We start from the raw sequence: 26,115 nt of genomic DNA, 5'->3' as shown, positions 1-26,115 counted from the left end.
TGTGTAATTTTTTTTGCATTATCACCTGTTTTCACTTTCTCTCTCAATCCTTCTTCCTCTCCGTGTTATTTGTTGTTAATTATTTATTTCCTTCATCCGTCTCTGCTATCCTCCTCTACATTCACTCATTCAAACCAAATCCTATACTTGCCTTATTATTATGCCCATTTTAGATCTGCCTCTCTCTGAACCAGCAAAAACTTTATTTTTTGTTCAACAATGGCTTTACATCATCTCACAACATTGACAACTGCCCTCAGTTACTAAGACCTGATATTTTTACAGTTGTCTAAACTGTTCATTTCGCTGAGTACTTTATTTTTCAGTTCATTTCTTTGACAAGCTATGCCTCACTCTGCTTATCCTTACCTCATTATTGTTCGATTACCTTGACATTACTGTACAATTCTGTACCATGCAGTTGATCACTTGAGCAACTTACACAGTCTGGAACAAAAGGAGAGCAATCTGAATCAGCCGGGGACTCCAGACACTTCGATCTATCATGAGGTGGAGCCGATCCTGTCTCCTTGCCCTTCTTTTGCCTCCTCGAAGCCTGGGGACCAACCACTTAACATAGTATGTAACCTAGGCATTGGGATGCACTTCACTGAACAGTGGGCCACGGCGGCATTGCAGCTGTCACTTCATATCAAAGTGCTAATTAACCCAGGAGGCTAAAAATCTCTTGGGGCAATATGGAGTGGGACTCTTCTTGCAAATAAGGGCAGGGCAGCATGGTTCCAGATTTTAACAAACTGTTAATTTAGTGTTTGGGGACAGTCTGGAAGAAAGAGAGATGAATAGTAGAACCAAGTTATGTGAAATTGTGAAGGAAGAATGGCATACACGAAAATCAATAGGAAGTTAGAGGTGGAAGGGCAGAGTCTGTGTTTAAAAACTAAATACTGCTAAAAATTGAAATACAATTATGTAGTTTTTTTTTTTTTGCAAAAGGTACAAAAAAAATTCAGTATATTATTAGGGCAATTGACCAATGAGGCTGCATTTGATTACACCACATCTCAGGTACATGGGGTGCAATGGAAAGGGTGAGGGATACATATATATATATATATATATTAGGGTGGGCTTCAAAAAATCAAAATGCAGCGTTTCTCTGGGACATGGTCTATGTTTGTTCCTTTTAGTGTCAAAGGAAACCACACCAAATTTGAATGGAATCCAATAATATTATGGGGTGCCACATCAGTGATGAATTTTCCCCCATGCAAAAATAGGAATTCCCATTTTTTGGGCTGTATATACACAAAATAAATACATAATTATATATATACATTAAATATAATATTAAAAATAAATATATAGTAAATATACATTAAATAATAATAATATATATTATATTATACATTATATATACAATTATACGATAGACAATTATACAAATATAGACAAATATAATACATTAAATAATATATTAAAAATAAATATAATATATTAAAAATTTAAATATAATAAATAAATATATAGTTATACAATATATATACATTATAATTAAATATACATTAAATTTATACATAAAATATACATTAAATAATAAATATACATAAATACACATTATACATTATATATATAGTTATATACAATATATTATACATACAGTTTTGAGACTTCCTATGATCACTATCTGGGCAATTTTCATGCATGTTTTGTACAGGTTCCCGGGGTCAGGGGTACGCTTTTTTAGTGTGTAATATGGAGGCCTAACTTATTGACTGTGGCTCTTTTGTAGAGAGTGGCCCTGTGGAGTAAGAATTAACAGGATTTTACCCACATTCTTGCGTATTTTGCAGATATGGCATGTGCTAGTACCAGTGTTTCATTGAAAACTCGGGCTCAGGATAATGTGTATCTCATTGGGTCCACTTCTGGAGATGCCATCAAAGGTGCCAAGCTCCCGACTGTGCATCAATCTCTTGTCCTGTTTTTCCATCACCTGAAGAAGGAGAATCGCACTGCCAGGGAGAGTGCAACCCTCACTATTGAAGAGGTTGTGAAGTTCTGGGAAAAAGCTCACCTACCTACAACGACGAAGCAGCACTGCATCCATCGTTTGGAGAGGCTATATGAAGAATGGAGGAGCCTCCAAAAAGGTGCAAAGCAGGGTGGTGCGACCCAAGAGAAAAAGGAAGCATCCTTCAAGGCCTCCTTGGAGAAGACGTTTGATCTTAGGCATGCAGATTCGGAGGCCATAATCACCAACCCCGAGGACAGGAAGTTTCTTCACGATCAATTCTCAGAGAGGAAGGCTTCAATGGGATCTGCAGACACTGTGTTGGAAGCAAAAACGAAGCGAAAGAAAGAAAGGGAAGAAAAGGAGAAGACTAAGGCAGAGAAGGAAAATAAGAGACAGGAAACGGTCATGAAGGGTGCTACTGCTATGGAAGTCACAGACTCAGACTCTGACTCTGAGACCACGGCACAGGCTGGTTCTTCATCATCTGATGGTGGGATATCTCGTCCCAAGAAAAGAAGGCCTATCAACATTGTCACTCCTGAAGTCGCAGTTTGAACAAATCAATCAGAAGATGGCTCAGGCAGCCTTGAAGGCACTTGGCCGCCACACGTGGTACATGAGCCCAGTACTAGTGGCATTTGCATTCTTTGACACCAGAATTGACAAAGAAAGCAAGATCAATATGATTGAAGCATTGAAAAATGACGGTGAAAACCCCTCTCCAAAGAGACCAGCTATCAAACGAGGAACCGCCCTGTCAATCGCTGGCCTCATAACAAAACACACCAAGCATTTCTTCAGCATCCTAGGGACCCCAACTGATTGGATGGATAAGGATCCTGGTTCATGGGAGCAAGAAACCAGCTTTCAGGAAGCAAAGAAAGCCGCCAGTGGCTTAGTCGTGGTGAACGACAGGGCAGAAAGGGGTGTCGCATTGATACAAGACTACAATAAGCTCCTTACAAAGGATGAAGAGCAAAAGCAAGCTCTGCTCCAAGTTGTTGCTGCTCACAGGAAGATGTAACCCGATGCCAGAAAGGCAACAGTGGTGAAACAGGCCCAGAAATAGGAGTTACATTTCTCATTATATTTGGGTTTTTTAATATTATGTGATATGGTGTCTCTTCATTTTATGAACTGAACATTTGGATTGTTATCATTGAATTTGAGTTTTCATAGCAATATAGTGCTATTTGTGCAGCTATTGTAACTTGTGTTTGCTAGAATACAAAGAAAGTGAGTGGAGGGTGGATTTTCATAAAACAAACTTCTGGTTTTGCTTTCGATCCATATATAGAAAAGTTTTGTAGACACCTTTAGTTTGAAGGCTGATGTGGCACCCCTAAATAAAATCAGATTGCTTTCATATTTGGTGTCTTTTCATTTTGGAACAAAAGGAACAACATAAAGCCTTGTCCCAGTAAATATTTAAAAAAAATTATTTTGAGCACCACCCTAATATATATATATATATATATATATATATGCGTGTGTGTTTGTATATATATATATATATATATATATATATATATATATATATGCGTGTGTGTTTGTATATATAATGCATATATTATGCCTGGTGCTGGCTTTTGATTCTAGGGTCCTGAATTCAAATCCCGGTCGGTCATTGAATTAACACCAGGTGGGGTTGACAGCCTGTCATCCTTCCGAGGTCGGCGAAATGAGCAACTGCTTACTGGGATGAATGAGACATTTGAGCATCCTGCGTAGGAGTGATGCCCTGACCAGGATTGTGCCCACTAGCCAAGAAACTGCTTCGGCAGCCATATGCATCTGATGATGCGGGGGTGGACATCATATACAGTATATATATACAGGGTGGGCCAAAATTCACTGAGGTTTTCTTTTTTTTAAATAACTTTTTTATTTTTACATAAAAATTAATCAAATAAATTTCAAATGGTAGTTTAATTCATGGATTTTTTTTTTGATTAATTGTGAAAAATAATGTCCTGCAAATGGCCCCCATTGGCTTCTTCGCAAAGTCTTGCTCTTTCCAAAATGTGATCCATTACAGAGGACAAAACTCCTTGATCAATCGCTGCAATTTCCTCAGAAAAATCAGGATTGTCCCTTACGAGTTGCTGCAATTTGGTTGCAAATGTTAGTCGATTTGCTTGATCTTGAGGTGACATTTTGTGCACCATTTGGATATTGTAAGGAAACAGCAACAAATCTTTCTTCATTATCCTTCGCAATTATGATCTTGCCATTCCGAGATGAGTTGCACGTTTACAAGTTGATGTTTCTGGGTTTTTGTTAACACTCTCCCTAACACGATCAATGTTTTCTGGAGTACGACTTGTTTTTTGTCTTCCACTGCGGGCTGAGTCATGAACAAACCCCTTTGACTCAAAAGGAGCAATCAAGTTCCGAATCGTGTTTTCTGATGGTTGTTCTCAAACATTAAAATGATTGCGAAATTTTATTTGAGTTGGAATTATTGATTTCCCACTGGAATAATAAAGTTCAACAATTTTCACATGCTGGTCATTGGTAAATTTCTTCATAATGTATCTCCCTGTTCTTCTTTATGTGTAAAACGAAAAAAAAATTAATAATAAAAAAAAGTTACAAAAAAAAGAAAACCTTCAGTGACATTTGGCCTACCCGGTATAAACGTTTGGTGGTACAGAACTTTGAAGTACATTTTGAACAATAAAAGAGACTTTCCTAAGCTTTTCAGTTCGCTCTCATAAGGGAAAAAATCGCGAACAGGATGAAGCAGTAACAGAAACGTGTTTTATAGACAACAAGGTTGAATGGGGAGAAGAGACAAACAGATAATTTCTGGTCGATTCTACTTGGGGTTTACAAACACTTACCGAACATTGATCATTAAGATATAATTGATGAATAATTTACCCTCATTAACCCCAAAGTCATTTTCATAACATGTACAGACTTGGCATTTAATATGGAATATTTTTTTTTTCTTGACTTGGGTTTACTTTCTTAACTCAGTATATCAATCTGGTGAGTTTCTTTTACACTTTGGTGATTTATTTGTTAAAAGAACCATGTCAATGATTGCCTTTCGCAGCAAGAAGTCAACAACAGGATTATATCACAGGTGGCGTGGCAAAATGTACGGACAGGTGCATTTGATGATTGGCTTCACAGTCGGGTATACAAGGGTTGTTGCGTTCTGTATTAGTGGAAAACAACTGCTGCACGTCTCCAAAAGTTATTGCCGCTTCCTCTGGAGATGGTCCGTCAACTCGACAATGCTGTTTGTCATGGAGTGGTGGCTTTACGAAATTACGGCATGAAACAGCGTGCTATTGCTCGGCAGTATGGCATCACTCAAGGTCAGGTGTCAAAGATCCTGAAACGAAATGCTCAGAGGGGTGTCCCTACTCCAATACCGAGGCCAGGACGTCCCCGCAGAACCACAAGGAGGGATGATCGCCAGCTGCACCGGTTAGTCCACAATGGCCATACCAAGTCAGCTAATCGGCTTCGGGCTGAGTGGCAGCAACTGACAAATGTGCCTGTATCCAGAAGGCTAGTCAACCAACGACTGGTTCAAGCAGGCTATCGTGCCAGGCGTCCCCTGAGAAAGCCACGCCTGACCAGACAACACTGCCAGCGCCGATTGCAGTGGGCCAGAGAGCACCGTCAATGGCAGCCAGGACACTGGAATCACGTGATCTTCAGTGACGAGTCTAGTTTTCTGGTCCATCGTCAAGATGGCCATGTCCGAGTGCGCAGACAAGTGCATGAAGCCTACAACAAAGATTGTATAGTGCCAAGAGTCCAAGCTGGAGGTGGTGGGGTGACCGTTTGGGCTGCTTTTCATGCAGGGGGCAAAACTGACCTGGTTGTTCTGAATGGAAACCTGAACCAGTTCAAGTACAGGGCCATTCTGGAAGAAACATTGCTTCCATTTGCTCGTGCAGCCTTTCGAGGAAACTTTGTCTTCCAAGATGACAATGCACGGCCTCATCGTACTCGCATGATCCAACACTTTCTTGCTGACCGTGGTGTAGAGCATATGGAGTGGCCTGCCATGTCCCTGGATATGAATCCGATGGATAAAGCGTGGGCAGAATTAACCCGTCAAATCGACCACTTGGACCAGCAGCCGACCTCTGTGCGTGAATTGCAGCAGGCTATTGTCACTGCATGGCAAGCGATTCCTGTCCAAACCTTGGCAAATCTCGTGAACAGCATGCCTCAACGTGTACGTGCTCTCCTGAATGCTCGTGGGGGTTACACGAAGTACTGAACTGTAATTTTACTGTCCGTAATCCCAGTCGTAATTTAACTTTTGTTTTTGTTAAAAAAAATTTTGGCTAATGTGCAAAATAAAGAGATACTTCTGGAAAACGTACAGAAGTTTAACACAGTACTGTCCATGAATTGAGTTCGATATCAGTTTACATCACTTTCAAGGATCAATTTATTTGTTTCGAAATGTCAAATGTGGTTTTTGTTTCTTTTAAAGGTCACATTAACAAAATCTAGAATAATTTCAACATAATTCCAATGAACTTTTGGTTCTAAGACATCTTGAAAAGTAAGTTCACCCCCACAAAAAAAAATATTCCATATTAAATGCCAAGTCTGTATATATATATATGTATATATATATATATATATATATATATATATATATATATGTATGTATGTATGTATATATATACTGTATATACACACTGTTTATGGACTATTGTGGGTGTCATGTTATAATAACTTTTAAATTCTCCATGTTACTTTTGGCCCATTTAAGAACTATTTAATCTGCTAACATATTAATGTTTAGTTTAATTTTAAAATGTCCACAATACGAGTTGATGTTAACCTGTTCATACTCTTGACCCCTCCACCATATTTGGTGGCACCCAGGGTGTTCCACGCACTGTGGCCTACGCTGCATTACCCACAGGCCAGCCAAACATCTGCAACAACATGAGCAGCACTGCACGTGTTGGGGAAAAAAGGCCACCTCGTGGGTCACTTCTTCCACGCCCTGAGGCCTTTGGAACCAAGAATCAGTTGGCTGAGCTCAGCAAACTAAACAACGGTGATTATTAAGCAATATCCAGCCTTGCTGTACATTATCAAGATATTATCTTCAACAATACACTATCGTGGGTTGGTGCAATTCTCACAAGAAGTAACACCTTTGAAAAAAAATGACACCGAGATCAAACATGACACAGTATTTGAAATAATTTTGAATACACAGAGGTGATAGTCATTAATGATTTTAATATTGCAGCAAAAATGACAATTTGATATTAATTTAATAACTATGGAAAATGAAAGCTAAAAAAAAACAATTGTCACAGCAGACTCAGTTGAGACTCTCACAGTGTTGGGTCAGAAGTTTGGCTTTAACTAAGAAGGATTGGTCCCATGATGTCATATCAGCAAAAATGTTAGTCCTTTTCTATTTGGTTGCAAGCCAGTGTTCCACATTTCTTATAGTGGTGGGTGACTTTCCCAATGCCATTGAAATAAAAATCACGTTTGTGAAAACATTTTTATTTATCTCTCAAAGGTTGTACAATACACTCTTTTTCAGAATGAGCTCTTTGTTTACAGAGTGCCTGCTATTTGCCTTCATGCTGCAATATATTTAATCAATGTAGCATTGTAGAATATTGCTCTGCATATAGTAGATTACTTCCCACAATTCATTCAACTTGCATCGTGTGTGTGTGTGTGTGTGTGTGTGTGTGTGTGTGTGTGTGTGTGTGTGTGTGTGTGTGTGTGTGTGTGTGTGTGTGTGTGTGTGTGTGTTTGTGTGGTATTTGTGGTGTATGAGTGTGCGTGTGTGTGTGTGTAAAAAAAACATATATATATATATATATATATATATATTGTTGTGGATCCCGGGTTCGTCGACGTACAAAGGGGAGTTTATGCCCTGTTCCCCCTCAAACTCCGGGTCCACTGAGGCCGCCGACCACGACTAAACTCGTGATTGATGGATTGCTAAGCAATTCCGATCGCCAACCTCCCAGCCACGCGCCGAAGAGTTTGCTGGTCAATTAATCCCAAATACCTTCAAGACACGCGACCGAAGAAACCGGGGATCGAACCCTCGCTTTCACACACCTTATTGCGTGCCGAGCGGATTTGCACGGTGTGGAAAGCGGCGTTACCTCACATGATTTACGGACCTGATTCAAGCCAAATTCGGTCTCGGATGATGCTAGGCCAATGGAGAAAAGACGTACCCGAACAGGTTTGAAAGTAACAACAAAAATGTACAGCCTTTTATTTTGAAGGCACAGAGAAACAGAGACGAAGATGCACCTTATCAATCCTTACCTAATAATAAACCCCACTGGCGCCTTCACACTCTCACACACACACAGGGAATAACACACTGGTTATTATCGTACCAATGTACGTGCTGGGATTGACTCCAAAGGTGGCCATGTGGTCTGGTGTGCGCAGCGCACAGCTCGATCCTCGATCCTCGATCCGGACGTGCAGCCTGGACGAGGTATCTGGACGATGAACTTCCACAGGTTGCACAAGCTGCAATGCAGGTAGACAAGCTTCAGCTTCAAGGTTAGTTGCGGGAGAAGCCAACGCTTGCAGGTCAGCCTGATCAGAGCGAGAGATCGGCGAAGAGCGATGGGTGTCGGTCGGCGAAGCACAAAGCCAGAGGAGTGTCCTCGCAAAATGGAAGAGGGATGTCGTGGCGCATCAACATCCAAGAGCAAGAGTCCAGAGCAAGAGATGTCATGGCGAAGCAAAATCCAAGAGCAAGAGCGTCGCCTGCTGTAGCAAAATGCAAGAGAGGGTCGTCGACGAAGGACAAAGGCAAGAGGAGGAAATGCGATGGGTGGGGGTTTTTATCACCCCCAAAAAGCTTCTCGAATGTTCCACAGCCTCCCATTGGCTAAGGTTGGTTACGTGCTGGCCTTCAATCCCTCCTCCCCCAATGAAGGTTTCAGTCCTCCTTCCCCCTTTCATTCGGGGAGGTTTCACACCCCATTGTTTGCTTGCTGGTGACGTGTTCCCGACCCGTCATTGGTCACATGGGCCTGTTACTTTGGCCACGCCTTCCTCCTCATTAGAAATGTCTTCCCTTAACCGCACGAAGGTTTGAAATCCTGCCTACTCTCAATGCACATGGGTCTTGATTACTACACAATGGGAAAGGGCTAATCTTTACATTCAATAAGAAATAACTAAATACTGCAGGCTACATGTTGTCGTGCAATTAACTAAAGAGGGTTTGCCTTTATGGCAAAACCGCAACAATATATATGTATACACACAGTGCCTATAAAAGTCTACACCCCCTCTCAAAATTTTCACCTTTTGTTGGCTTATAGCCTGGAACTAAAATGAATGAAATCAGACTTTTTCGACCTTTATTTACACATCGTAACCCACAAATTCCTAGTGAAATAGAAATTCTACAAATTTCAGAAAATCAATTAAAAATACAAAACTAGAATATCTTGGTCTTGAATATCTTGGATAAATGTCCACCCCCCTGAGTTAATACTTGGTGGAAGCACCTTTGACAGCAATTACTGCTGTGAGTCTGTTGGGATAGGTCTCTACCAACTTTGCACACCTTAATTGAGCAATACTTGCCCATTCTTCTTTGCAAAACTGTTCAAACTCGTGTTTGGGATATTGTTGCCACATGCACACAGTGATCAGTCTTTGCCATAAAGACCTGTGGCTCTTTCAAAGCTGCTACTGGCCTCTTGGTGGTCTCTCTGATCAGTCTCCTTGCTTGGTCATCCAGTTTGGAGGAACAGCCTGATCTACACAGGGACTTGGTGGTACCATATGCCTTCCACTTCTAAATGATTGCCTTGACTGTGCTCCAAGGGATATTTAAGGCCTTTCAAAATATTTTTATACACATTCCCTGATCTGTGCCTTTCCACAACTTTATCCCGGAGGTCTTTTGAAAGCTCCTTGGTGCGCATGGTTGAGTCTTTCCTGTGAAATGCACTCCCCAGCAGAGGAGACCAACAGGAACAGCTGATTTTATTCTGAAATAATCAGAATCATTACAATTTAATGCAGGTGAAGGGCAGTTAACTTGTTGTGTGATTTTGAAGGTGATTAGCTACACCTGAGCTAATTTACAATTGCTATTATAAGGGAGGTGGACACTTAACCGACCAAGATATTGTAGTTTTGTATTTTAAATTAATTTTCTGAAATTTGTAGAATTTGTTTTTCATTTGGAAGTTGTGGTTTCATGACCATTCCTTTTTGTACCATGATGATGCATATGGCTGCTGACGCAGTTTCCTTGGCTATTGGGCACAATCCTGGACAGGTCGCCACTCTGATGCAGGTTACCCGAATGGCTCATTCATCCCAGCAAGCTGGTACTCATTTTACTGACCTCGGAAGGATGACAGGCTGAGTCAACTCCACCTGGTGTTAATCCAACGACATGACAGGGGCTTGAACTCAGGACCTTGCGATCTCAAGCCAGCATCCTGAACCATTAAGCCAACACCAGGCTTAAGTTGTGGTTTACAATATGTATATAAATGTGGAAAAGTTTAAGGCAATTTAATTCCAGGCTATAAGGGAACAAAAGGTGAAAAATTTGAAAGGTGGTGTAGACTTTCTATCGTATATTGCTAAAATAAATAGGTAGCACACTGAGCAGTAAAATAATTTAAATTCAGTAAAGTAATTTAAAAATAGCACACCGCAGCAACAACAGTCCAGGCACACCAACTCACACGGTGGCACTTCCATACATACAACACGCTTCTGAAACCACATGCCACATACTATGTGCGTACAATGTTAACAACACTCACAAACCACAAGTATCCTTACGAGCACAGCTGTCAAAGCCAAAAGACCACGTGAACAAATTTGACAGAATGTCATCTATAACATACAATGTGAAGATTGAGAAGCCAAGTATGTTGGCCAAACATCCAAAGGCTTAACCACACGGCTAACCAGACGACAAGACACGTTATCCTTGGTTGTGACATACATACACGCACACATTCTTTGCGCTTGATTGCATGAAATTAGACCACTATCATTTAAGAGTTATTAAGAGTAAACCGCGAGATCAAGGCCTGCTACTCGTGTGAAAACTCCATCGACTGACACATCGACTTGCAAGTTGCAATCCACATACAAAGCACTGCACAATCAAATACAACGTCAACAAAAACAGCAGAGTTATTTGAATGCAGGGAAGCCCTGTAATTGCCGAGGACCTGGACCAATCCGTGACGCGAACCGTCCCCAACTGAACTTAGCGGTGTCACCCCGACACCACTCTCAATGCCTCGGAGGAAGAGAACTACTTTGTTCTGGAAACGTCAGACTTTTAATAAAGAATTAAAATTAAAATTATTTTACTGCTCAGTGTGCTTTTTTGGGGGGGGGGGGGGGGGATACAAGATCGAGGCCAGTGTAAGAGCTAACATTAATGACAAAAAAAACGGACACATAAGACGAAATAAAGGGAGCGGGAGACAAGATGGGGAGAGAGGGGGAAGCACACAAGTACAACGTTTGAGAGCAGGGACATCGGAATTGTATTTGCATTTGTATTTGTTGTGCTATTGTATTTGCAACTGTATTTCACTGCTCAGGGAGATAGAAGAAGGAAGATACAAGTAGAAGAAAGGCAGAAGGACGGGAAGATAAGGAAGTAAGATAGAAGTAGAAAAAGAAGAAAAAAAACAAGTAATAACAAATATCCAGAACAGCAGAAACTCTGCAACATCAAGAAGCAAGAAGAGCAGCAAACAGCAGCAATGACTGCTTGCAGAGCAACTGAAACTCAACAGCAAGAAGCAAGAGCAGAAGCAAACACAGCAGCACTGACTGCTTCCAGAGCAACTGAAACTCCTCAACAGCAAGAAGCAAGACCAGAAGCAAGCACAACAGTAATGACTGCATTCTGCCCTCCTGTAGCTGCAATCTTCCAGTCATTGTGGTGTACTTCAGTCGGTTGTCCGTACAATCTGCTTCAGGACGACAGAGTTTAAGCCTATGAAACCTTTGTCGCTCCTGTGTGAAGCAGGGCCATCACTGTAAAATACAAAACACAGGAAATGTTGCTCTGTGTTGAGGCATTGCTGTGATTGTCACGTTTAACCCTCGACCAGTCAAAGATCCCCAGGGGTTTAAATATCACGGCAAGGTCAACTTTGGTCTTATTTGCTCTTATCTTATCGAAGCGACAGGTCTTATTTGCTCTCACTCACCTTTCTCTCTCTCCTCTCCTCTCTCCTTTGTCCCTCTCTTCCTCTCTCTCCTCTCTCTCCCCTCTCTCCTTTGTCCCTCTCTCTCCTCTCTCTCCCCTCTCTCCTTTGTCCCTCTCTTCCTCTCTCTCCTCTCTCTCCCCTCTCTCCCCTCTCTCCTCTCTCCCCTCTCTCCCCTCTCTCCCCTCTCTCCCCTCTCTCCCCTCTCTCCTCTGTCTCCCCTCTCTCTCCTCTCTCTCGTCTCTCTCCTCTCTCTTCTCACCCTCTCTCCTCTCCCCTCTCCCCTCTCTCCCCTCTCTCCCCTCTCTCCTCCCCTCTCTCTCCCCTCTCTCCCCTCTCTCCCCTCTCTCCTCTCCTCTCTCTCCCCTCTCCTCTCTCTCCCCTCTCTCCTCTCTCTCCTCTCTCCCCTCTCTCCCCTCTCTCCTCTGTCTCCCCTCTCGCTCCTCTCTCTCGTCTCTCTCCTCTCTATTCTCACCCTCTCTCCCCTCTCTCCCCTCTCTCTCCTCTCTCCCCTCTCTCCCTTCTATCCTCTCTCTCCCCTCTCCCCCTCTCTCTCCTCTCTTCTCATTCACCTCCCTCTCCTCTCTCCCCTCTCTCCTCTCTCTCTCTCCTCTCTCCCCTCTCTCCTCTCTCTCTCCTCTCTCCCCTCTCTCCTGTCCTCTCCTCTCTCCCTATTCTCCCTTCACCCTCCTCTCCTGTCTCTCTCCCTATTTTCCCTTCGCCCCTCTTTCTCTCCCCTCATGTTCTCTTTTCCCCCTCTTCTCCCTCACGTTCTCTCTCTCGCACTCCTCTCTTTCTCCTCCCTCCCCTCTCCTGGTATTCCTGTCAGCAAAGCGATGGGTGGTATTTGCTAGTATGCATAAAAGGTTTAAAAAATAAAGTTTTTCAGAGCTGGACTTAGTTGACAGAACATCAAAAACGAATTGAAACATTGTGAAAGAAGAGGCAAAAAACCACATCCCAAAAGTAAGCAGAAATAAGTAGACTAAATGGCTGTCAGATTGAGGCAATAAATAAATAATGCAGGTAGAAGAAGAGAGATGAAAATCAAAGGCGCATCAAGAGAGGATGTTAAGCAGCTAAATGCCGACTGCCAATGACAATCTAGAAAAGACTAAGATAAATATTTCAAAGAGGCATGCATAGAGATAGAAAGTGACAACAGAGAAGGAAAAATGAAGAAGAAGATACTGTATATTTTTTAAGTTCAGAGAGATCACATAAAAAAAAAATTCGGTCCAGGGGGTCCTTACCCACTGATGCAGTGCCCCCATGGTAATAACATGTGACTAAATACCATTAGTATGTCATTTGCAATCCATTGGGGTTCGCATTAGAACTTGCATTTACTGGATTACATAAGAGAAGTCAGCAAGTTGAGTCAACCTGAACCCTCCTTACATCTACTCGGGACACTTCATATTAATTTGAACGCTGCTGTTCTGAATGTGACATTTCCATCCATCTGTAAAGCCTTTTGGTAACATTTCTACCAGATCACCATCTTTCTTGCAAACAAAATATCCCAATGCACGTAACTTGTCATGGCTTAAGGTTTTCTATCGATACCATTTCTGCTTTCAACAGCATTGCTTTGAGTACTTCTTAGTTTTCCAGACCTTTTGTACCAAAACAGTCTCGCTGTCGTCTGTCGCTGTACATCCAGTTCAAGTGAGATTTTAATTTTGACATGTCTGGCATGAGTTGTGTGCTGGAATGGTGGAGTTGTATTCATTTGAATGATGTCATCTGACTCTTTCCCTTGAAGTGAGTCTAAAGGCAGGTTTGGAATCCTCATTGAAGATAGAAAGCAAATATCCACTTACGGAAGAGATCTAAAAGGAGAATGTCACATTTTTCTACTTTGTTGCTGTCATTTGTGCTTTAAAAACAAGGAGCTGATAGGTTAGGTCTCCAGCCTTTTGAGTTGTATGTGGAATAGAATTGTGCAACATGAAAATTAAATCTTAAACGGTTTTTGAAATATCGTGTACACAAGTCGGGTTACCGAGATGGTTGCCATGGAAACATAATTCTGCCAATCGAAGCCATGATCTAATCAGTTTGAGTTGATGTCATGTGGAATCGATATCTGTAATATGAAAGCTAAATGTTCAACAGTTTTTGAAATATTGCGTACAAAAAAGCACATATAGCGATGATAGGTCATTCGGTCGGATGGAGCTCATTTTGATGTCTGCCATCTCTGACCTTGTGAGGGGTGGTGCACAATTCCAAGGACATTAGTAAGCCATGGATGGATACATATAGGAAATGAGATTTGAACCTGGGGTATATTTTAATTAAGATAATTGTCGAAACATTTTTGCATATATAAAACTCTAAATCGAGGGAAGAAGTAATGGTGTTGGAAAGTACCGGTATGTCCACACTCTGGCATTCCTCTGATTTCCAAGTAGAAAAATACATAAAATGTCATAGTCCCTGTTGTTTTAGTAATTTGCTGTACGGAGTTAAAGGCCATCAGTTAGCCATCTTTGGTCGGTTTACAAAACAAAATCTTCTGCATATGTATTCTCATGTATTGTCTTTGTGCCAAGTTTGAAGAAATCGGTCCATGCATGTCCGAGAAATGGTTGGGGACACGTTTAAGTAACAAAATGGCCACTAGTCGGCCATCTTGGATCTGATCTCGAAGAAAATGGCGTGCATATATAAGCCATCATTCATCATCTGTGTGCCAAGCTTGAACAAAATCGGTAAATGGATGTCCGAGAAATGGTCAAACATGTGTTCAACATCAGGTTGTTTTTTTGTCCCCCGTCGCACCGCGGAGCGAAAGGGGGACTATGGTTTTCCCCTCCGTCCGTGTGTCCGTGCGTGCGTATGTGCGTGCGTAAGCGAAAGACCGAATTCTAATTTGGTGTGCGGGTGCAACCCAGGTCAGAATCCAAGATGGCCGCCGCCATGTATGTCTGACGCCATGTATGTCTGAACCGTGTGAGCGGAATATCTTGAAAAATAAGCGAAGTACCAACTTCTAATCTGGTGTGTGGGTGTATCTCGGCATAAGGAAGAAGGCTCTTGAAAATTGGATCGCGACGTCAAAATCCAAGATGGCCACCTTGTGTCTTGCACTTTGTCAACTCACATCACTTCACCGACGGGGGACCTAGGCCTAATGCTTGTTACAACTAAAATGGCCACCAGTCGGCCATCTTTAATCGTATCGTGAAACAAAATGATGTGCATGTGTGTACCGTCATGTATTGTCTTTACGCCAATCATGAAGAATGGTTGAGGACGTTTTCAGTACCGGGTTGGGGGGGAGGGGGGTAGGGGAAGAGTTGGAGATGCAGGGAAGAAAAGGGTTAGGCCATGGAGTAACTTTCTCCAGCCATTTGTAGCTATATTTGCTTGTCATGCGGAATTTTTCCCTGGAAACCATGACACTTACTGTAAATATTGCTGCTGCTTGGTCTTTTTTGTAAATTGTCGGCCATCTTGCTTGGTTTGTCTCTGTCCTGTTGGTCTGGTTACACATAGCCAATCACAGTATGACGTCGACATATTACTCAACCTTAGTGTGAGGCATTTTATAAGACAGAGAGGAGGGTATATCTCTGAGTTGTCTTGTCTGTGTTCAATTCCAAGCCTGAGTGTAAATTCTCATTCTGGTGTTCACAGGCAGGTCGTATCATCAACGAGTCCATTTCCTACGTAAAGGACATTAATCCGGCTATCCTTTTTGCATGAGCAATTGCTCGTCAGTTGAAAAGAGTAAACCCTTGTGTACCAGTAAGAAAACCAAATTCTGAACCTCTGCCTTGATCTCAAAGGGGCACTGCATCAACTGCATCGTCACACCTCCAAATAAATTATACAACATGCGTCCAAGTGCTCAAAATTTATGAATGAATATAGTAAAGAGAAAGAAGCAGACACAGGCCGACATTATTTGCCATTGATGTGCATCTTTGGCATTTTAATTATATCAAATAATTACATTGGGTCCAAGGACAAATTCGGGTACAGTTCCTACAATTCTCATGGAGTGGATTTTATACAATGTATTACTATTACTTTTGTTGTTATTTGATTGCAAAATGTGTTGGTGACTACTGACTACACATTCACAAGGTGCTATAGCCAACATAGTCATTGTATTGTCACATACAACAAACAGGCAAGCAGTTTTAGTGCATTTGTATTTTTGGTTTGTATTATTTTTACAGCGCAGCCGTAATAAATATCCGGCTGCGTATTTTTTAAAATTCGTAAATAGTAAAATTCTGTATTTTATAAAAGTCATCAAATGACCATGTTTCCGCGCAGATGTAAATGGTGATTAAATTGATATATGTGGGAAAATGCTCAGTCAGGGTCGCCCAGATAGATCAGATGGTAGAGCACTGGTTATGGTTTTCCAGAAGACCTGGAGTTCGATTCCTGGACTGGTTATGGTTTTCCAGAAGACCTGGAGTTCGATTCCTGGTCTGGCAATGTAATTTCCCCACATATGTCAATTTAATTATTTAATCCTGTTCATTAATCGAATTAAATGGTGATTCTTCAGTCGTTACATGTATTTATTTTTTGCAAGTAATTACATCTTTTTTACACTCATCTGCAAACAAAAATCTTTTTTTCTTCACAAATCCCATTCATTTTGAAATGAAATGCTCATTTATTTATGCGCTCGGTGATGTCGCTTGCTTGTTGGGCAGCATGCATTTATTTGCACAAAATAATTTATTGATAAAATTAATTTGCATTTATACAGCGTTTAGGTTTTTTTTTAATGCTAGTGGAATATTATGGACTGGCAGGATTTTTTTTTTTTTTTTTTTTTTTTTTTTTTTGTATACAAGATCGAGGCTCGTGAAAGAGCTAACATTAATCACACAAAAAGACAAACCGACACACAAAACACAAAAAACAAGGGGAGGCGGTAGACAAGATGGGGAGAGAGGGGGAAGGACACAAAAGAGAGGGGGAAGGACACAAACACAACATTTGAGAGCAGGGACATCGGGAGGACTTGGGGGGAGGTGGGAGAGGATTAAAACATATGAACACTGCAAGGACTCTGGGGTGAATTACCGGGGGTAGAAAAGATCAAGGTTTTCGATGGGGGAAGATAAGAGATGGTGGTGAACAGCTGTTTTAAAGACCTGGAGGGAGGAGTGGGATTGAAGGGAGTGGGGGAGTTTGTTCCAGAGGCGGGAGAAAAGGGGAATGAAAGAGTGAAGGTGAGCAGAGAGCCTAGACTTTGGCAGTTTAACCAGAAGAGGGTTGCAGGCAGATCTTGTGCGACCTGAAGGAATATTGGGGGGACAGAGCACAGAGAGAGCTGGGGGAGCAAGGCCGGAGAGGAGTCGGTAGAAGACAGAAAGACCACCAACCTGCCTGCGGTGAGTGAGTGAAAGGCCCTCGGCGTTGACTACATCGCAGGAGATTCCAATGATTCTGAAAGCTTTGGCCTCAACAGCGTGAAGCCGAGCAAGGTGTGAGGCAGGAGCACCAGCCCAGAGGGGGGAACAGTATTCCAACAGCCAAAGGATGGCCTATATGTGTGCACACAAACCTCTAAGCTGCCCAGCCTGGGCAGGGTGATTCATCAATGTGTGTGTCGTCACTTGGATGGACGTTAAACTGGGAGTCCCGTCCGCTGGCATCAGATTATGGATGTTAAAGACCCGCCGTGTCCTTCATGAAGAGTAGGCGAGCTATCGCCGGCACCATGAACACATTCCAAATTTCTGCCCCGATTTCCTGAGGATTATAGCCTCATAATTTCTGCTCAGCCTCACCAACCCTCTGTTTAGGATACATATACATCTGTATGTCTGCTCTGCATAGGTATAGTCTGTGATGCTGATTGTTGTGCTCAAGTCTTTATGCTGGAATCAGTTCACTATGTGAACCATGAAAGTTCATCAATAAATGAAAATGAGTGCACAATAAGTGACACAAGCATTCAGGTTGCTGAACACCCCACCTTGCTCGCTCCAAAAATGTGATGACATAATGAAGACGTGTTTTTACGGCATAGCCTGTAAAGAAATGCCATCTAGAACACCGTTTGTCTCTCCGTATGTCCCCACAAACGTCCACCAATCAGAGCTGAGAATCTGGTCACATGACAGGGGGACGTGTTTAGTAACAATTACAATTGCATATTTTACTATAAAGAAATATAACAACCTTCTGCGGAACGTTTTGGGGTCCCAGCGGGTGTCGTAAGGTAGGTATGAGGTTTCAGAAATTCCTCAATACAATTATGATTTTGAAATGCGATCGAAATGGACCTTGATTTTGAGCGAGGTCCGTGTCGTTATTTTGATCATACATAAGAAGAAGTACAAGATGTCTGAATACAAACTATCGCAGAAGGGCTTTGCATTTTCAGATGCTTTCTAGTCTGTGATTGGAATGATGAATGATTCTGTTTGGAATGAAAATATAGAGATATTAAGTTTAAAGCAGAATGAGGAAATTACGTAAGGGTTTCCGTCCGTGACATTCGCGGATTCCCCATTTGCAGTTTCGCCATTGACTGGATATAGCAACATTCAGACTGGGTACCTTTTTTTGTCCAAGTCCTTCACGAACCTGCTGTCAATGCCTGACGTTCGACTGAAGGTGGCACAGGAATGTGGAGTTTGTTGAATTTTTTTTAATACTTTCATTATATGCTAACTGCTAAGTTGTATCCCCACCCAGGTCATACTATCATCTTCAACTGACGTATCAAACAAGCCAGGCTACGTCGTTATGAGACTATCCGTATTGTTTTTGTGTGCACTGTGCATGAATGTTGTGGTCACTTGTTATGCTGCAAGGTTGTTTTGAGACAGTCAGGTGACATTGCTATCACGTGGTTCCTTGAGAGTCATGTGACATCAATTTGAGCACATGTGTTTTTCTCAGTGGATATAGGCAGTGAAAATCAAGAGGTTAAGTCCCCGGGCCATTTCACGCAGAAATAAAACTGTTCCTTCAAACTTAAATACACCAAACAACTGGCTTTGGTATCACCAACAAATCAAAACAGCTGTCAGGTGCTCTGCTGTTAAAGAAAAAAAGTGTTGAAAGGGCTCACTTGAGGCTTCCACAGATTGACCGATGAGGTCCAGTTTTACAGACTGTGATGAAAAGGTCACTTTCTAGCCAAACGTTGGTAAATTAGATTAATGGATGAACTATGTTGTGTAGTTTAATGAAAAGCTTGGCTTGATTATTTGTGACTCTCTTGAAAGTAAGAGGCCATCTAAATAATGTTATGTATGGAAAATTGTCAGAACTCTCCTGCTTTTTTTCTGCCTCATTTTTCATTATTCGTCTATTCAGATATTTTTGTTTCCATTCACTTTATGTGGATGTGAGGTACAAAGGCAGGTTTCTGAAAGGAGGGATAGGGGGAGGGTTCAACATTTTATCATAGCTTTGAAAAAATGGTGACAATCTGAGCCAGCACTACAGACTGGCTAGGGTAGGGCCTTCTGCGTACGTCTATAATAATAATAAAAGGCAGTGTCCGTCCGTCCGTCTCCTCCATAATTCCAAAACTGTGAAACCTAGTGGCCCCAAACTTTGCATGCATACACCTGGACCTCCAACAGATTGCATTGATGAAAACTGGGTGTTTGGGTGTGTTATAACACCCTTTTTGAAGATAATTAATGAGGTGCTCAAAAGAAAAAACCCGAAAAAGCCTTACCAATATGATGGCCCGCCATCTTGGTCAGCCCACTGCCACTCGCTGGGTTCTTAAGCCACCATTTTGTTTCGGCATATTCAAATGTGCCTTGCCTTGGAAACACGATTGATTATTATTACATATTTGAAGCATATCATCAAAATCTGGATTCGTATATGAGGATTGGATGCTTTAGACTAAATAAATATCCAAATCTGGAGTGACATCTGACAACATTTACCATATCTAGTGATTCTTATAGCTAAGTGTATATATTCATTTATTTAGGCGAGGCTCTCATTCTCCTTCTGGGGTTATTTTTTTATTATTTAACTTAATAATTTTTAACTTAATTCTTACTTCCATGGGATAGAGTTGTCATTCCACTGTACCTGCGATCTGTTTTTAAAATTCCCTCTAGATGATGGAACCAGATTGCGTATATTTTAGAGGTGGTATGTGTGTGTGTCTGTGTGTGTATATATATATATATATATATGCAAATATATGTGGGATTCGGATTTGGATCTTCACAAAAATGTACTCAATCCGTCCTTGTCACACTCCCAACCTGTCCACTAAAGTTTATCCGAATCCGTCCATAACCTTTTGAGATATCCTGCTCACAGGCAGATAAACAGACAGGGTGAAAACATAACCTCCATCTACCTTCGGGGGCAGAGGTACTAAACTGCCAAAGAGGATTCCCATTGCTTTTTGGGGTGTTTGCATTGCAAAAGTATTAACCTTCAGTTTGTTTACGATTGCAGCTCAAGTGTTTTAGTTTTGTGATTTTTTTGGCTGCATTTATTGAGGGCTTTGGGATTAACTATGGATGTGGGTTTGCATTTCCTCGATGCAGACATTGCTGCAGCTGAAAAAGACCGGATTTCAGCTTCTGGAAGTCATGAGCAAAGCACAATGGGATCGCATGCTAGCTCTGATCGAAGTACTGCCTCGTCAGGTGCGTGGATGCTGCTTACACATTTCAGCTTACTTGCGATAGATGACCGAGTGCTTTATTGAAAGGATTGTATTAGAGATTTTTGCAGTGAAGGATGTTAGTGAAGTATCTCTGGATGCTGTAGGGGCACACTCAGGGAGGAAGAAGAACGCTCGGACTTCTAAAAGCCAGCGTCCTTCGATGCCGATCGGTGAGCCCCTGCCTCCACCACCTGCTCTTCCGCCGACTGAGACAGATGGACATCAGCTACCCAGCGACAGGTGGGCAACTCCAACAGGAGCAGCACAAAATGGGAACCATCCCAAAGTTCAACTAATGACATGAAATGCCCGTAACGCAAGTCAATCGACTCCCACGACCCAGTCACGGGCTAACGAGTTGAGGGTTGTGTTTGGCTTAAGCATCTGCCTCATTTCCTTCCTGTCTTGCTTGACTGGTCTGAACAAACAGCTGTTCAACAGAGTCGGCCCTTTGGTGCATAGGTTTGGAGGGGGGAAATGGGGGTCAACGCAGCATCTATTGAGGGGTATGTGAGGATGGCAAATGGGTTAAGGCAGAATAGATGTTGTAGAGGTGTATCAGGGTAAAATTGAGATCACTTTGAGCAGTGAAATTCTTGGAATAAAATACACTTCCTTTTTAAGGTCCTTGTCTGTCCCGTGGGTATCCACCACCATTTACTGTTTTTTCTGCCAACAGCTTTGTATAGTCGTTCATAACATTTCTCCGTCTTTCACAGTTTGTATCAAATATGTTTGCGGCCATTTCAGGTAGCATGAGAGAATCCATGTCGATTGAGCTAACGTTTTGCTGTCGATCTCTCTGTGCACAGGAGGGACCTCAATTGCTTTTTCCTATCAGAACATCGAGGTTATCCACAGCACAACAATGATGCAGGGGAACATGAAAAATATGAAGAAGAGGAAGAAGAAGATGATGACGAAGAGCAGCTACAGACACATAAAGCAAATGATGGAGAAAAAGGAAGAGGCTTTGCTGGTACTGTGCCAACATCATGTGCTTACGCCGAGGTTACCTATCCACCTTGTTCATACAGTATGCAGCCAACGGCACCATGCTCGCCCACATCTCCTGAAGAGCGTCGACCTATTCTTCAGCGTGGACAAGACAAGCGTGGACCTGTTTCAACAGGCCTTACAAAATCCACCAGGTTGGTGTCTGCAATACATCAGGGCTGCATTTGTAAGCGTTTCAGCGAGTGAGGAGGAGGAGTGGGGAGAGTGGGGACAACAGGAAACCCAGTTTCATGTAAGCAGTATAATTTGATAGGAAAAGCAAATTTCGATTTCCTCCTTGCCTGTACATTTGATGATCTTGCCTTGCCTCGGTGTGCCGACTATCTGGAACATTTGTAATCCTTGGCACATAGTCGGTAAATTGATATCCCAGCCCTGTTGTTTTTTTTTCTCTTGCACACTGTATTCTGCTTCAGTGAGAACAGCTCTTGTTTTAAGCTAACAGCAATGCCAGGGAAAAAGCATTGAATTACTAGTCCGTAAAAATTAGAGGCCATATATCTTGTGGCACCCTATGGTGCACATGCTTTCCTTCACAGATGAAAAATTTCTTCTTTACTTTCTGTGCAGGCACTGTGTAGGGCATCCACTACTTACTTGCAGGTCTCCCTCTCCACCATACCTTTATGGATACATAGCTGGACCCTCACCTTCTGATCTGGAAACGGATGCTGCAGAGGAACATGAAGAGCAGGTGGAAGAGGATGAGGAAGAGGATGAGGGAGTCAACTTTGGCAAGCGTCCCACACCACATTTTGATGCAAAAAAGCTGTTGTTAAGCCTTGAGCAGACCTCAATCTCCAGTCTGGGAGACCCTGAAAGTTCTCTGGCGGGATCCATGCTCAATGGCTGGGGCTCTGCCTCAGAGGGTGAGCCCGAAGAAGATGGCAGGCCACCTTGCTCAAGTGCCGCTGATTCCAGCGACTGTATTTCCAGTGAGAGTTCTTTCCATGTAGATGCCAACTTTGCTGATGCTATTGCAGCTGCTGCGCAAAGCTCAGGAATTAAGCTACAAGCACAGCCTGGACGTGGCAACACTCGGGGGAGGCCTGGTGTTGCGGGAGTCACAAACACCAGGCAGGGACAGGCTCTACCTTTCGCAGAGGGTGAGGCAATTGTCATCTGTGTTAATTCCCCTCTCCCCTGCCCCTTTTCTTCCTCCGCAACATGCTGAAGGAAGCCTTTGTGTAGTCATTATAGTCATTCTTCGTGGGATGTCAGGGGTCTAATTGGGAAGGTCAGAAGAAGTTCGATCCAGCGGTTTGTGCGATGGGATGACCATAATCAGTAAGTCGGTACGGGTAGATATATTGATAAAGTGGAGTGAAGAATAGGACGTGAATTGACAGGTCCACAAGCAAGTTCTCAGCATTTCAAAAATTCATGGCAGCCTACTTTAATGTTGCTGTCAGCTAATTGTGACAGGATCCTTGTACCGTGAATAGATTTCCATACCTTTTATGCGCATTAAAGGTGAAATGCTTTAAACTGACAGTTAAGTTTCGGACTGACTGACAGCAGGAATTTTTTTCAAGAAACCGCAGTGCTGTGTTAAACCTAGTTCAGCATTCCTCTCCATGCTGTTGATAACATTTTTTTTTTATTCCACTTCCTTATTATCAACAGATTTTGTGCTGTATAGCAGGCCACACTTTCCCTCTGCTAAAAGCCGGCCTGAAAATCCAGGCAACAGCATGCAGTGCTAGGCAGGAGCTCTTGATGTCCAGGTAGGAGAATGTTCACATTATTTAAGTTGCCATTGCATGCTGAAGCCAGTCTAGAAGTAACATCCTGCGAATGGACTGGTAGATCTTAAGTTTGGAGCCTCACTCACAATGACGTGGAGAAAGCTTAGTTATGTTTTAAGTTCTCCGGAAATCAGGGGCCATAATGTTTGGGAGTAGAAACGACCAAAAATTAAGAATCCAAATTGAGGAATGAGGTTTGGGGAATGTGGGAGGAGTAGGCAAAAAGACATAGGAATTGGGACACGATTGGATTAAAAGTGGGATTTATGGAAGAGTATTGTAGAATGGTAGAGAAAGGAAGTGTGGAATGGGTTGGGGTTGGGGGGGGGTGGAAATAAAAAATTCCATAATTTTTCTCACCTGATATAGAGAGAACCTTCTCTATGCTTCTGTCTCTACAGTTGAATTATGCTTCACTCCAGGAATTTTCTTTAGAATTCCCCTATAAGAATGCAATCAAATAATGCAAATTGATTGTGATGTATCGTACTTTGTTACAAGTGTCGCTGCTGCCAAATCAGTTTCTTGGCAAGGGTTAACTGGGTGGTTTGCCATTGCCTTCCCAGCAGTAGTTTGGGCAGCAATTTGGTATTTGGAATGGTTCTGACGATAGCTCGCCTTATCTTCGAAGTACACCGTGGGATCTATAATGTCCACCAACAAATTCCAACAGACTTGACGTCCAGTTTAACATCCATCTGAGGGACTGGACACACATTGATGAATCACCGTGCCTGTGAAACACCAGGATGGCAGTTGGCTCCAGGTTCAAACATAGATGGCTCGAGGTTCAAACCCAGGCTATACGGCTTTGCGGAAAGTGTGCGGTATCCATACCTCTAGGAGGTACCCATCCTGCCAGCCCAATAATGCAAATAAAGCTCATCAACTATGCATTATAGTCGATTGTGGAACAAAAAAAAAATTCTGATGAATCTTTGCTGGAATATTTCAGAATAAATGGCAAAATGAGCAGGACCGGCGATATTTAAGGTTTTGGGCTTTATCCACATTGTCTGAATAACCATGTTGCGAATGCCAAACGTGCCTCAGAAGATGTTTCCAGACGTAGAGCTGCGCTGCGTGTTCACTGAAGTATTCTGTGTATCTTGTGCAGGGGCGCGGAAGGTGTCCCCACGAAGAGGTTCCATTTCTGATGCACTCGGTGCGAGGAGCCCTGGAGCCAAACACCAGAGCCTTACCCACCTTCGTACATCCCTACCTCCTTTTCACCTTTCATTTTCATGACTCTGAGTCTCTTCTTCCCATGGTCCCCTTTTCCCTTTTTTTCCTGCTTCCTTCTCTCTCCTCTCTATATCTCAGTCCCTCTTCTCTCTCTTCATTTTGATGAGCTGATAGGTTGAGACTTCATGTTTGAGTCTTCGCTGCAGCTTTGGTAATCACACATGACAACTGCGCACTTCCAAAAGTTGAGCGATGGTCTGTGGGTACTGGCAAGATGTCTTCATCCTTTTTCTGACCTTCTCCTTTCTTCTCCACACTCACTTATTCTACAGCCATGTTGCTATGCTTTTGGTCAGTGTAGCCAATTTTAGTGGAAGTTTTCAGGCCCGTGGAAATTTTTGCCAGAAGGGAATTTTCAGTAATCTTTTGAACTAGGAAAATGCACTGTGAAAACCTTTGGTTGAAAGCACAACATTTAACTCGTCGTGTTTTTAATATCTTTGTTTATATTACTTCTTGCTAATTATATGTTGACGGCTTGGTAAGAATATTAGTTTTGGAGGCATATATGGCTAGGGGCACACGCTTGTGTTGTCACGTCCGGTGGTTACTCGGAGCACAGAATTTGAATGACACCGGGATAGCTAACTACCCGACCGTGAGGATCGGCATCACTTAAAACCAATCAACGGACCAGGTCTCAGGTATGTGGCCGAGCGATCCTGGTGATGGGTGCAACACAGCGTACAATATGCAATTCAGCTAGATAGGCCTCTTGGTATTGAAGCACAATGTGGGGTTCGCCACCTGTTTTGTTTTCTATTTTTCTTACGTTTGGTAGTTGTTTTTTATTATTTTATTTTCTTTTCTTTTCTTTATTTTTGGAAATTATTTGTAACTCAAGAAGTTAGACCGGTTCTGATTGCTCGAGGATGGGTGCCACTCCCATCCCGCGTTCATGGTCCTGAATGCTCGTAGCTCTTTTCATGTTTTCTATGTACATTGAACATTGCTGTCCGTTAACCTTCCTGCTGTTATTTATGAAACTGACAAGATTCTGGAAAATAAACCTTTTCTTTGAAAATGAATTAATTTCCCCTTCACTTTCAATTCTTATCACTTTGCCTGTGTTTTGCTGCAACACCGACTTACGTTATGTGCCCATGAGCCTTTATTTTTGCCACCATTATGAACATTTTAACTTTTCTTTTTGTTTCTGGAATGTTCATTTACACTGCTAAGGGGTCATTATTTGTTGGACAAAATAGGGAGAAAAGGAAAAGAGGGGTGATATACAAGGATGTACAAGGCACTCTTTCAACACACCAATAA

At 42.3% G+C, this 26,115-nt stretch overlaps 1 protein-coding gene across 1 annotated transcript in view; it reads left to right on the top strand.

Annotated features, from left to right (window-relative positions):
• Nucleotides 1-25,871, top strand: part of LOC137423403 (roundabout homolog 1) — a gene marked incomplete in the record, with an annotated part of 397,715 nt that extends 371,844 nt beyond the window's left edge. The window contains 8 exon segments of the mRNA XM_078774253.1: nucleotides 422-579; nucleotides 6,851-7,028; nucleotides 20,712-20,813; nucleotides 20,938-21,073; nucleotides 21,646-21,984; nucleotides 22,421-22,956; nucleotides 23,477-23,577; nucleotides 24,716-25,871. Of these exon segments, the coding sequence (XP_078630379.1) occupies nucleotides 422-579; nucleotides 6,851-7,028; nucleotides 20,712-20,813; nucleotides 20,938-21,073; nucleotides 21,646-21,984; nucleotides 22,421-22,956; nucleotides 23,477-23,556 (1,529 nt within the window).
• Nucleotides 25,872-26,115: the final 244 nt, after the last annotated feature.

The sequence above is a fragment of the Myxine glutinosa genome, chromosome 3 (genome assembly GCF_964187855.1).
Source record: "Myxine glutinosa chromosome 3, kmMyxGlut1.1, whole genome shotgun sequence".
Lineage (NCBI taxonomy): Eukaryota > Metazoa > Chordata > Myxini > Myxiniformes > Myxinidae > Myxine > Myxine glutinosa.
Note: the sequence above shows the minus strand (reverse complement) of the source record. Positions and strands in the feature narration are given on the sequence as shown.